Below are 13,523 nucleotides of genomic sequence, written 5' to 3' on the forward strand. Positions count from 1 at the left end.
AAGGGGCAAAGTCCTCCAAGAATCAGGAACGAAGTTAGAGGTACAGTACAAAAATTAAGATCAAAAACAAAAATAGAAAAAAAAAAAAGCTCATCGTACACTGAAGAAATACTATGGGTTAAAAGAAATCCAAGATAAAACCAGAAAAAGTCAATTTCTCAACAGTAACAATTACAAGTAGAAACCTAGAAAAAAATTAATTGGCCACAAATATCCCAAGAATTGAAAGAAGAAATAAAGGAAGAGAAGAAATGAGAAAAACAATGAAATTAGAGCACTTGGGAAAAAAAGATAATAAATATTTGAACAAAAGGTGGAAAACCATATACAAAAAAATTAGAGCACAGTCAAAAGACTGAACAATTAGAACATATGGATGCTTATTATCAAACAACAACACTGATCTGAAAAACAGGATAGGAAAGGAAAATTTAATTACTGTATATCCTTAAAACCATAACCAAACAAACAAAAAGCCTGGATATCCTATTTTAAGAAATAATAAAAAAAAACTTCCCAGAACTATTAGAAACATAGGAGAAAATGAAAATAGAAAGAACCCAAGTCACTACCCAAAAGAAGTCCCAAATTGGAAAACCCAGAAGTACGATAGCCAAAATCTAGAACTTCTAGGTCAAAGAAAAAATACTGCAAGCAGCTGGGGGAAAAATCAAATATCAAAGAACTACAAACAATGATCATACAAGAATATGTAGCAATTGCTATAAGGGAAAAAAATCTTTGATTTTGAATTGAAATAAAATATATCAAAAGGCAAAAGAAAAAGGTTCACAACTAAAAATAACATACCACAAAACTGAATATAATCCTACAGAAGAAAGAATGGGACTTGAATAGAAAAGATGATTTCAAAGCATTCCTATTGAGAAAATCTGAGATGAGTAGAATCTTCCAAATGGAAACAAAACAGAGAAGAAAAACCTAGAAGGGCAAAAATGGTTGAATAATGTGAATAGCTAAGTGATGATCAGGTGCTTGTATCTTAGAATGGGAAGGAAGAGACTACTATCCCTTCAGAATTCCACTGTCACCAAGTGTCAAAGAGAGAACAAAGAAAAACAATCTTAGGGAATAAGTGTGGTTTTCTACTGCTTTGTTTGCTTTAAGAAAGTAAAGGAAAGAGAAAAGAAATATCTAAGGGAACTTTTTCACTTTGTGTCTTCAGCATTTCATTCCTGAGCATCTCCTATCCCTCTTAGGCTGACTTTCCCCAGAGCATTTTAGGCCATGAGCTGCTATTTATCTTTCTGGTTGAACTCTCTGAAATCTGCTTTCTCAAATCAAGGGTGTATATCAGATTATACCTGAATTTCCTCTACTTCTCTACTACAAACTCTATAAAGAGGAAGTACTTGCATCAGGGTTCCCACCGTTTCTAAAACAGCAACCAGATCCTCCCTGTCAGTGTGAAGAATATCAATAATGATACCAATAGGGGTGGCTAGGTGGCGCAGTGGATACAGCACCAGCCCTGAAGTCAGGAGGACCTGAGTTAAAATCCAGCCTCAGACAAAACACTTGACACTTACTAGCTGTGTGACCTTGGGCAAGTCACTTAACCCCAATTGCCTAAAAAATTAAAAAAAAAAAAATGAATAATGATATCAATAATCAATCTTCCTGTTGGTCCCTTTATTTTTTGAAGGATTAAATTATTACTAAGGCAATCCAAGATATTATTAGTTACTCTGATTTTATCTAAGGAAGAATTCCAGTAGAAGTCTGTAAAACAAGAGTTTCTCTATTTCATCCATCTCCACTCTATTGTGCCTCTGGGACAGGCTTGTCATCTGTTTCCAAAACTCCTTATCTATTTCCTCTTTTTGGTCAGGTGGCCTGTAGTCTTATCCCCACGGTTCTATGCATACAATATGTGGTTAAAAATTACTTGATTAATTAATATTGTATGACATGCTTCACATGGCATGACCACATCCATCCTTACTTCCAAATTTTTATTTCTAAATCCTGCCTTGACTATCTTTTCCCACCAATCTCTAAAGGCCAATACATGAATTACTTCCCAATCATTTTAGTCCATAAACATCTCTTTTTCTCCTATATTCCTAGAGTACCCAATCATGAGGATCAATCATTTAGATACTTAGTCATAGCCAGCCTTAACTGTTATTTACATTTTTCATCTGTGCCTGTCTTTCCAATAAAACTGTACACTTCCTGAGGGCAATGGCAATGTCCATGCTTTTTTACTTCTGACACAGAGCCTGGTACTAAGAATAATAACTCATGTTCATATAGTACTTTAAGCACTGCAAAGTGCTTTTGCTCACAATGTTGCAAAATAAGTAATAAAAGAAAATGTTTTCTCCACTACAAATAGGGAAACTAAGGCTACGAATGTTTAAATAATTTGCCTGTGGTCCCACAGCTGGGAAGTATCTAGTATGGTATTCATCAAAATCTCCTAAGTATTCTATTATACTTTTCAGAGCTAAGCATCTGGTTCTAAATAAATACTTATTCTATATGAACAACTTTGGAAACTGATTCTATTCAACATATTATTGTACCATAAATAAAATCATAAAGTCATAAATAAAATAAAATCATAAAATTTATTTTACCCCAAGGTTCCAACTATTAAGACGAGCTTCAAGTTCACTGTCATCCATAGATAAGGAAGGTTTTTTGAGATAATCTTTCTGAAATATAAACATTTCAAAGGAAAAAATTAGGACAAAGCAATGAAGATCAAAGACAATTTCATGGGTTTTATGTTTTTTTATGTGAAAGTATACTGGCCTTAAAGGAAGATGTTTCTGATAAAAGTAATAAAAAGAGATTACTATCACTTAGGGCTATGATATAACACATTTCACTATAATATAACATAATAACTAATTATTTAAATTTAGTATTAAAATTAATCAGACTTTTTTCTTTCATTTCTTTTACAAAAAGTTTAATTGTATACCATAGCAATTAAAAAAAAACACAATGCTCATGGAAAGATGATTCTGTGTCATTACATTTATTGAAAAGGAAGTTTTGTGTTAGCATCCAAGAATATATTTATCCTGATACTTATCCTCATTCAGACATTACGAATATATCGGAAAATGTGTTTTAAAATATTAAATTACCTGTAAAGTCTCTCCCTAACTCTATGATAATATGACCACTATGGTAGTTCTTTACTTCTTTTATAAATAAAAACTCCACTATATCAAACATTTACCAACCCTAGAAAAACTGCGGTTAACTGAGGATAATCAGACATTCAAAGACAAAGCAATATACACATGGTCTAATATATGGTGCAACTCAGGAAAAACTTCTCATGTATTCATCAACTTAAGATACGTAAGTTTACAAAATAATACTAACAATCATAATACTAGTTATTTTGCCAACTCCCCCCAAAAAAGATGCTGAGATAACTGTCTGATGATATAACATACATTATCTTTTTTTTAGGGAAGCAGCATGGCAGAGTTGATAGACAGCAAATCTCAGAGCAAGAGAGAAATGGGTTCAGGTCATTCCTCTGACACATACTGACTGTGGACCACTTAATTTGACATTTCTCCATGCAACTCTCTAGGACTACAAGTGGCAGAAAAGATGAAGACCAGCACTGTTAGAGTTCTTCCCCAGGGAATTTCCTAAACCAGTGAAAACAGTTATCCAATCTAGCCCATATAATTATCTAACTCAATCCAATACCTACCCCTATCCCTAACAATATTATCTTAAAGAAAACTTCAGTACTGACAAATCTCTATAGTTTTTTTTTTAAAATAACAAATATATGTTAGCAGTTAGAGGCAAATGAACATTATTATCAAAGTACACAAGCGTCTGAGAAGTACTGAACTTCATATACAAAGGTAATTATAAAATAAATCATCATGACATAAGACATAAACTTTGAATTGCTTTTCCAGAAGGAGTGTGCTAAATTATCCAGAACTGCCTCATTTGATCCTCTTTGGAACCGATGACATATATTTGTAAAACAGCTAACCAGAATTAGGGAATGTAGTATGTAATTATGACCAATGCTCTTTTTTTCATTCAAAATTAACTCTAATATAAATCAAACCTATACCCAGTTGCGTTAGTATCATTCTCTAAGGAATTAAACTAAATTAAATAACTAGATGCAAAAAATAAGAACTGACAGCTATGTAGCAATTTTAAGATTTGCAAAAATTTCACAAATATTGTCTCATTAGATCCTTGCAGGTGACATATAGTTCACCCTACAAAAAGCCCTGCTCTTAATTTACCTCAAAATTTTCCTTAGTGCATTAATTCAACTTAATCCCTCTTTTCGGTTTTTAGACTACTGTATATATTTGAGCAATGCTGCACATATGATGCTGTGAACAGAGATCTATCAGTTTATTGATAATGATAATGCATATGGAGCTGAAAAGGACCTAAGAAGCAATCTAGCCCAACCTCCTCATTTTATAGTTGAGGTAACTTAGGCCCAAGGTAACAAAGACAGTAAGTGAAAAAAAGGTAAAATTTGAATTCGGGTCCTCTGACTTCAAATATGTTATGCTGTACTACACTGGTCTTATGCAATCCTTTAGAGTTCTTGGAACATGGAATGAAAACATAGTGAGGAATTAAATTCAGTTCTTAAAGACAAGAAATAATAACAATGAAACCTGATCTTACAGAAATATGTGTGGCAAGATTTTCTTCCTCTGATCTGTGTACTGGACTCACAGAATGTGATCTCATTCTCAGCTGCCCAGTGTATCGTTGTTTACTGCTAGACCCAAAAACAATAACAATCAGTAATTTGGTTTAACATATACAAAACTTCTTGTGTTGGCATTCTTATTGATATGGAATTAGCACTATTTTAGAAATGATGTACCTACAGCAAATGGAAAAGAAAAAGAATATTAATGTGTATCACTTAAAATTTGCTTCATTTACACAAAATATATTTTAAGCATCCCTAAAAGAATAACCATAACCTAAATCCAGCCATTACTTGAATGTCACATTTTTCATGTTATTCTGACAAGCTTGTTTCTTTATTTATAAACAGGTCACATATCTTAAGTGCAAAATAATAAGTTTATTTGAAACTTCCTCCTCCTCTTGTTAAATATGAGAGAAGAAAAGAGACAAATATTTAAGCAGAGAATGAACAAGACATACCACAATAGGTTTTAATCACTTAAAAAACATAATATAACAACAATTCATATTTATATAGCACTTAAAGGTTTATAGCACCTTCCTCATAATCGTATGGTACTACAAGCATTATCATCACCATTTCACAAATAAACTAAGATTCAGAGAACACTGAAATCACACAGATACTAAGTGTCAGAACCAATATTCAAACTCAGATGCCCCAAATACAAGTGTGAGGCTTTTACTATTGCTCCTATTCATGTTCTGTGTCAGGAAGTGAACTGTAAAATATATCAAGTAACACCACGTCCACATGCTTTAGTCTACGTCACATCAGAAACTGCAGAATTGTCTTCCAAATTCTTATTTTTTTTATTTTTGGCTAGGCAATGGGGTTAAGTGACTTGCCCAGGGTCACACAGCTAGTAAGTGTTATGTGTCTGAGGCCAAATTGAATTCAGGTCCTCCTGACTTTAGGGCCAGTGCTCTATCCACTGCGCCACCTAGCTGCCCCTTCCAAATTCTTCAATTAAAATTTAAGCCTCACTAATTCAGTTAAAAGTTGATAAGCTTAGCTTTTGGGTAGCTTATTTAGCCTTTCAAATAGCTATGACCTAGTGTCATATATAGTGTAGAAAATCTGACTTGAAGTCTATCTTAAATACTCTTGCATTTAAAGCTATTTATATTGAACTTTTATGAAACTGTGAAATATCTTGTTTCTCAACAAGTAAATCATTATTTTGTTTTGGTTGAGACCTATCAATTCATCTCAGTAGGGAGGAAGATCTTAGTGAGAGGTAACCTCCTTCCCTCTATCCCCAATCAAAGCAGTTAGACAGCTGTTCTTCAACTTACAGCTATAGATAGTTGCCTGAGGCACTGAAAGGTTAAGAGAATTGCTGAAGGTCATGTAGCAAGTTCTGATTCTGAGACCAGGTCTCTCTAATATTGCAGTATAAGAGATAAGGAAATTAAAATTAACCATCTTATAGTCATTGAAAGTGATGAAGACCAAATCAGGATCTTCCCAAATATGGCACTCTTCTGAGGCTAAGTACATAGTAAATATTCTCAGAAGCCCTTGTAATTATGTCAAAAAAGATTGAAAAAAAAAAGGTTTTTGTTATGCTCTTCTCCGTCCAGTAGTAGTCTCTATAATAACTACAAAGTAATACAGAATGAATGAAGGGGAGCTATTTTTATTTGGAGATAAGCAATATAACTACTATTCCAAAGAAAACTTTTCTATTTATCACAGTCATGTAACCCAGAAGTCAGCAAAATAAAAAGCAATAAGTGCAATTGATAAAATATAATTCTTGGCACTCTTTCGTATTATACAAGTTTTCTACATATAATAACTAATTTACTTACAGGGATATAGTATTTAATTAAATCATACTATTTTTCACCTCTTTTTGGCTGAGTCTTCTTATACAAAATGGATAATATGGAAATGTTTTATATGATTGCACATGCATAAACTGTATGGGATGGCTTACCATCTCAGGGAGGGGGAAGAAGGGAGAGATAGAATTTGGAACTCAAAACTTTAAAAAAAATGTTAAAAATTGTTTTAACATGTAATTGGAAGGGGGAATAAAATATTTTTTTTAAAAAGAAACAACTTACTTAAAGGGATGTAGTACTTACAACATTGATAGTTTAGGGGGTCCTATATATAAGATAAAAAGCATTGTGCCATTCCCTTTTAATGATAGATTAAATACTCAGAAAAAGAACTATATTTAAACATTCAATATTTAAAAATTAAGCAGTAATTTTTAAAGCACAGTGTTAACAGAGGTCTAAAAACTTTTATTGTATGTAGTTTCTCAATAATATGGCAAATAAGTTAACATAAGATGATTTTTTTCTCTTTTTCTCATCATCTAAAGCCCAGAAGAGTTTTATATTTTAACATAACTACTGAGCCAAACATTAATACTGACTTTACACTGTAATATTTTCAACATTAATTCATAATTATATATTATATTATATTATATTCCAATAGAATGTCAAGAAGATTTTTGTTAAAATCTTCCTCACTATCTTTATGAACTGAGACAAATTACGTCAACTCTCTGGGCTTCAGTTTCTTCATCTGTAAAATAAGAAGACTGAACTAGACATTGTCTCAAGTACCTTCTAAGGACCATTTACTAAGTGCATATTATATGTCTGTCAGAGGGTCAACTAGCATTTACTAAACACCTTCTATGTCCCAGGCACTATGCTACATGCTGAAAATACAAAAGAAAGGCAAAAGACACTTCCTGCTTTCAAGAAGCTTAGTTATATGAGGGAGGCAACATACAAACTACGCAGAACAAGATATAAACTGGATAAATTAGAGATAATCAATAGAAGGCAAAAACCTAAGTCTCTGTCCTCAAGGAGCTCACACTCTAATAGAGGAGGTAACATGCAAATTACTATACACATAAGATATATAGTGTAAACAGAAGATCATTTCGGCAGGAGTGACTGAGAAAGGCCTCCTGAAGAAGGTGGGACTTGAGGCAGGTCTTGAAGGAAGCCAGGGAAGCTCAGAGGAAGCGCAAAGAGCATCCCAGGCATAGAGCACTCATTGCAAATGTACAGAATTGACATGCATTTGTATCCTGTCATGTGTATCAGTGACAGGATACAGGTCTCATATCCTTCTAATACTTAATCACCTAAGAGAAAACCATCCTCAACTTCCACCTCCCATTCTCTCATCTCCGTCTTCTTCAGTATCATCCACCTTTGGCACACTCCAATCCTTCCCGTCTTTCACTACATTCTTTAGAATTTCTGTTTCATAAAGAACACACTTCCTCTCATTCTGTATCTCCACCTCTCACACTCCTCCTGTCTCCATCTTACTAAGAGAGAGGCGGCTTCTCTCTGAAGGCATTGCATCCCTGGCCTTTGCAGCACTGTCTTTCCCTTCCTTCACACCATAGACATGCAGATATTGGTTCAAGAGAAGAAGTCAGAATATGCTTTATTCCCCCCTGCCACTTCCACAATCTCCTTTTACCACCACCACTGGCAATATCTCATCCTCTGAAGTTAACTATTAAAAATTTTTAACATATGTAGATCACGGTGGCTGTCGCATATAAGCTCCCAAGTCGTTCTCCCTCTTTTCTCAAGAAGTTCAACATCTGGCTCTGTCTTTCTCTCCTGCCTGACTCCAGAACTTATTCTAGGGGACTTTATCCCTTATATTAATTCACCTTCAACTGCCAAACCTCCCAATTTCTCAACCTCCTTAAATACTATGACTTACTTCTGTATTTTACCTCAACCACACAGAGGGTTGATCATAACCTGCATCTACTACTTTCTTAATCAAAAACCCAGATATTCTTCCACCCAACTATATTTTCAGTTTCTCTCCATGCCTTACACTAATAAAATCTATTCTTCATCCTCATCACAACCTCCAGTCCCTCCGTCCACTATCCCCCTCCCCTGACCACTTTCTTCCCTTCCCAATATTGAACCTGTAGTTAAACAATACAACTCTTCACTTCCCTCTCTACTCTTTAATTCCTCACCCCCTTGCCCTATCTCTATACAAGAAATGTCAAAATTCTGCCCAAGATTATCCCCATCATCCAAATCTCTCTATTCCTATATATGTGCTGCTAAATATTGTTGCAGGAAGTCACACTGTTTTTACTAGGTACACTACAAAATTATGTTACCCATTTCAACTGAACTCTCACTGTAGAATAAAAATGCTTTTAGTCCTTCCAATTACATCATCCATCTCATTACCCAGAAGAAGATATTCCAAACTTTCTCCCCTCAAGTCTCCTACACATTCCACTCTTCCCATTCCCTCAATTGAGGACTTGAAATCTTATTTTGCTGAAATAATTTAGCTCATTCACCTTGAGCTCCCTCATCTCCTATTCTCTTCATCTAAAACCCCTTTTATATCATCCCCAATACACTTCTCCTTGCCAAGGCTAACCTTTCTGCATGTTTACCTCCAGTCTTTTCTAGTAGACTGTAATCTCAATTATCCCATATAGCTTTTTTCTTTTTTTTAATTAATTAATTTATTTTTAGTTTTCAACATTCCCTTCCATAAGATTTCAAGTTTTGAATTCTCTCTGCCTCCCTCCCCTCCCCCATCTCCAAGATAGCGTGCAATTTGATCTAGGCTCTACATACACATTCTTATTAAACATACTTTCACATTAGTCATGTTGAAAAGAAGAATTAGAATGAATGGAAGTAACCATGAGAAAGAAGAAACAAAACAAAAGAGAAAGAGAGAGAGCAAATAGTATGCTTTCATCTGCATTCAGACTCCATAGTTCTTTCACTGGATGTAGATAGATTTTCCATCATGAGTCTTTTGGAGTAGATAGATTTTCCATCATGAGTCTTTTGGAGTTGTCTTAGATCCTTAGATACTGCTGAGAAGGGCTAAGTCTATCAAAGTCAGTCATCATACAATGTGTCTGTTACTGTGTACAATGTTCTCCTGGTTCTGCTCACTTTACTCAGCATCAGTTCACACAAGTCCTTTCAGGTTTTTCTGAAATGCACCTGTTCATCATTTCTTATAGCACAATAGTATTCCATTACATTTATATACCACAACTTGTTCAGCCATTCTCCAATTGATGGGCATCCCCTCAATTTCCAATTCTTGGTCACCATAAAAAGAGATGTTATAAATATTTTTGTACATGTGGGTCTTTTTCCCATTTTTATGCTCTCTTTTGGATACAGACCTAGAAGTGGTATTGCTGGGTCAAAAAGTATGCACAGTCTTATAGCCCTTTAGGCATGGTTCCAAATTGCTCTCCAGAATGGCTGGATCAGTTCAAAACTCCACCAAGAATGCATTAGTGTTCCAATTTTCCCACATCTTCTCCGGCATTTGTAATTTTCCTTTTTTGTCATGATAGCCAATCTGATAGGTGTGATGTGGTACCTCAGAGTTGTTTTGATTTGCATTTCTCTAATCAATAGTGATTTGGAGCATTTTTTCATATGATTATAGATAGCTTTAATTTCTTCATCTGAAAACTGCCTACTCCCCATATAGCTTTAATATTCAACCTAGTGGTACCTTCCCTACAGACTTCAAACATGCTCAAGTCTTTCAATTCTTAAAAAAACCTCCCATCCTATTAAGCTATCATCCTAGTATCTCTCCTCTTTGTGAGCCAGATTCCCAGAGAAAACATTGTTTCTACTTTCTCTCCTCTCTCTCACTCGACCTTTCACTTTTTTTTTGTTTTTTTTTTTTATGGCTAGGCAGTGACGTTAAATGACTTGCCCAGGGTCACACAGCCAGTAAGTGTCAAGTGTTTGGTCTGAGGCCAGATTTGAACTCAGGTACTCCTGAATTCAGGGCTGGTGCTCTATCCACTGCACCACCTAGCTGCCCCTCACTTGACCTTTTGCAAACTGGCTTCTGATACCACAACTTAATTGAAACTGTTCTTTCCAAAGTTACCATACATTGCCAAATCTGATGATCTTTTCTCAGATTTGGCCTTTCTGCTGTATTTGACACTGGTAGCCATCCTCTCCTCCAAGATATTTTCACCTCTGGTTTTGGTAACATGCTGTGGCTTGATTTTCCTCCTACCTATCTGAATACCCCTGAAAAGTTTCCTTCGCTGACTCATGATCTACAAGACTTTGTCTTGAAGCCTCTTTTATAATTTCTCTAAACTCTTTCTCAATGCCCTCATCAGTTCTCATGAGTTTAAAAGCCTATCTATGCAGATGAATCAGAGATCTATCCATCTGTCCCCAGTTTCTCCCCTGAGCTTGAGTCCCATATCACCAAATGTCTATTGAACATTTCTGACTGGATATCCCTGAGACATATCAAATTCAATGAGTCCAAAATTCTCTCAAAACACACATTTCTTCTAAACTTCCATATTTCTGTCAAATGTAAAACCATTATTCAAGCACCTCAGGTTAATAACCCCACCATTATCCTTTACTCCATACATTCTCAATCTCATATATTGTCATTCATTCAACAAATAAGCACTTATTAAATGCGTATTATGCTAAGTGCTAGGAATATAAAGAACAGCTAAAACAGTTCCTGCCCTCAAAGAACATACATTGCAATGGAGTAGAAAACATATAAATAAGTACATACATATGTATGTATGTATATATGCATATATGTATGTATATATGCACATATGTATGTGTGTTTATACATATATACATACATTATATGTATTTGCATATACACATAGAGGGTAGGTAGAATATAATTCATGAGGGAAATATACTAGCAGCTAGGAGGAAAAGGAAAGGCCTCAAGTTGAGGGTGTGAACTGAGCTGAGTCTTGAAGGAAACCCAGGAAACTAAGAGGTAGAGGTGAGAGGAAAGAGCATTCCAGGCACTGGGGAAAGAGAAAAAGCAGCCAGAAAAAAAGTAAACTGAGATAGGAAATGCAGTACAATGTTTAAGGAACTGCAAGTAGGCCACTGTATCTGGATCATAAAATGAGTAGAAGGAAAATATAAGAATATTAGAAAGGTAAGAAGAGGCCAGGTAAAGAATACCTTTACATGTCAAACACAGAACTTTATATTTTAGCCTGGAGGTAAGAGGGAACCACTGGAGCTCATTAAGTAAGGTTGTGACATGGTCATACTTAAACTCCAGAAAAATCACCTTGGCAGCTATGTTGGGAAGGAGAGGAGAGGAACAAAGGTAGAAATGTAGTTGATGTAAAAATAAAATATATCAATTAAAATCTATTTTTTAAAAACAAGATCATTTGCATCTTTGATGAAGGCTGATTGATCTGGTCAGAAGTCAGACTACAAAAGGTTTACAGAAGAGAGTGAGATGAGAGGAAGTGGAGGCACTTAGTATATATGGTTTTTTCAGGGAGTTACGTCATAAAGGGGAGAAGTAGAGAATTATAGCTAGCAAAAATGATAAGATCAACTGAGTTTTTTAAGGATGTGGAGACATGAGGACATTCAAAGACAATTAGATGTCAGAGTAGATAGAGTGCTGGGCCTAGAATCAGAAAGACCTGGGTTCAGATTTGCCCTCAGACACTAGCTGTATGATCCTAGGCAAGTCATTTAACCACTGTCTGCCTCAGTTTCCTCAATTGTAAAATGGAGATGACAATAATAATTCCTACCTCCCAGGATTGCTGTAAGGATCAAACAAGATATTTGTAAAACATTAAGTACAATATCTGACACATAGTAGGCACTTAATAAATACTTATTTTCTTTCTTCATTTTTTCCTTCTTTCCAGCATGGAAAGAGGAGTAGATAAAGACAGATGAAAGTTAAGGAATAGAAATGATAGTGAGGGCCATTTGCCAGAGAAGTACAAAGGAAACAAGATGAGAGGGATTGGCCTTTAAAAGGGTACTTCTTCACCTGAATCAGGGGTGAATGAAGAGATAATGAAGATGTCTAAGTAACATGAAATGAGTAATGGTAGGAGAGAAAAAGAGCTCTTGGCAAATAGCTTCAAGTTTTTGATGAAGTATGAGGCACTCCAGAGGAGCTTGCAGGGATATTTCAGACTGGTAGTACATGTCAGGTAAAGTACTATACTGTGTTTAGGGGAACTGAAGCCTGGGTTTAGGGCTGCCTCTTCTGTATTTGTTCTTTCCTGAGTATAGTTAACCAAACAGTGATTACAAGATAGATGTGTTCAGTGTTAGAAGCAACCTTTTGAGTTAGAGAGATTTGAAGATCCTAGGTCCTCTGTTCAAAATGACAGGTATCAGGGAGAATGTTTGCATCAGAGAGGATACCACTTCCAGAAAGTAGCTCAAAGCCAGCCTAGCTTGCCAGAAGACATAGATCTGGAAAGAACTGTTTAGACAGTGAAGTGCCAAGGTGAAATATAAAATGCTTATTCAGAAATCGCCCAAACTAGGTATAGGTTATAAGTTACTATATCTTTGTTACATGCCCTTCTTTAAATGTATGCTTCTGTGAGTCTTTTTGTATTAATTTGTATTGTGTGTAAGGAATAAATACCTCTCTCATACATTATTCCCATTGTACTTTGAGCACCATCCTACTCTCCCCTTAGGGGAGACCCTAGATAAGAGCCCAAACCTAAGCTTTAAGCTTTAGGAACAACTTAGGGGTATGGGGTTGGGGTGGCAGAATAATAGTCAAATAATACAAGGAGTCTGATGCTTCTTTGAGTTGGTCAGATTCCTCTAGGACTGAATCTACCTTGTATGATCCAGGACAGAAGAGTCCTTGATAAGAGGGAGAGGGAATAGCATTCCGTCCCCTTGGGCCAAGCATTAGGTTACATTGTTAGATTGTTAGATTGTCAGATAGAGATATAGATAGAGAGATAGATAGATAGATAGATAGA

At 35.3% G+C, this 13,523-nt stretch overlaps 1 protein-coding gene across 6 annotated transcripts in view; it reads right to left on the minus strand.

Annotated features, from left to right (window-relative positions):
* Positions 1 to 13,523, minus strand: part of CEP112 (centrosomal protein 112) — a 496,208-nt gene that overhangs the window by 432,060 nt on the left and 50,625 nt on the right. For 5 of the 6 annotated variants that reach the window (XM_027873032.1, XM_027873026.1, XM_027873030.1 and 2 more), the window contains exons 5-6: positions 4,675 to 4,771; positions 2,607 to 2,684 (exon numbers count right to left, since the gene is read on the minus strand). In XM_027873032.1, the coding sequence (XP_027728833.1) occupies positions 2,607 to 2,684; positions 4,675 to 4,771 (175 nt within the window). The remainder of the gene's footprint in view (positions 1 to 2,606; positions 2,685 to 4,674; positions 4,772 to 13,523) is intronic. The other variant, XM_027873031.1, reaches the window with a different exon arrangement.

Source organism: Vombatus ursinus, unplaced genomic scaffold (genome assembly GCF_900497805.2).
Source record: "Vombatus ursinus unplaced genomic scaffold, bare-nosed wombat genome assembly UNPS02014801.1, whole genome shotgun sequence".
Taxonomy (NCBI): Eukaryota; Metazoa; Chordata; class Mammalia; order Diprotodontia; family Vombatidae; genus Vombatus; species Vombatus ursinus.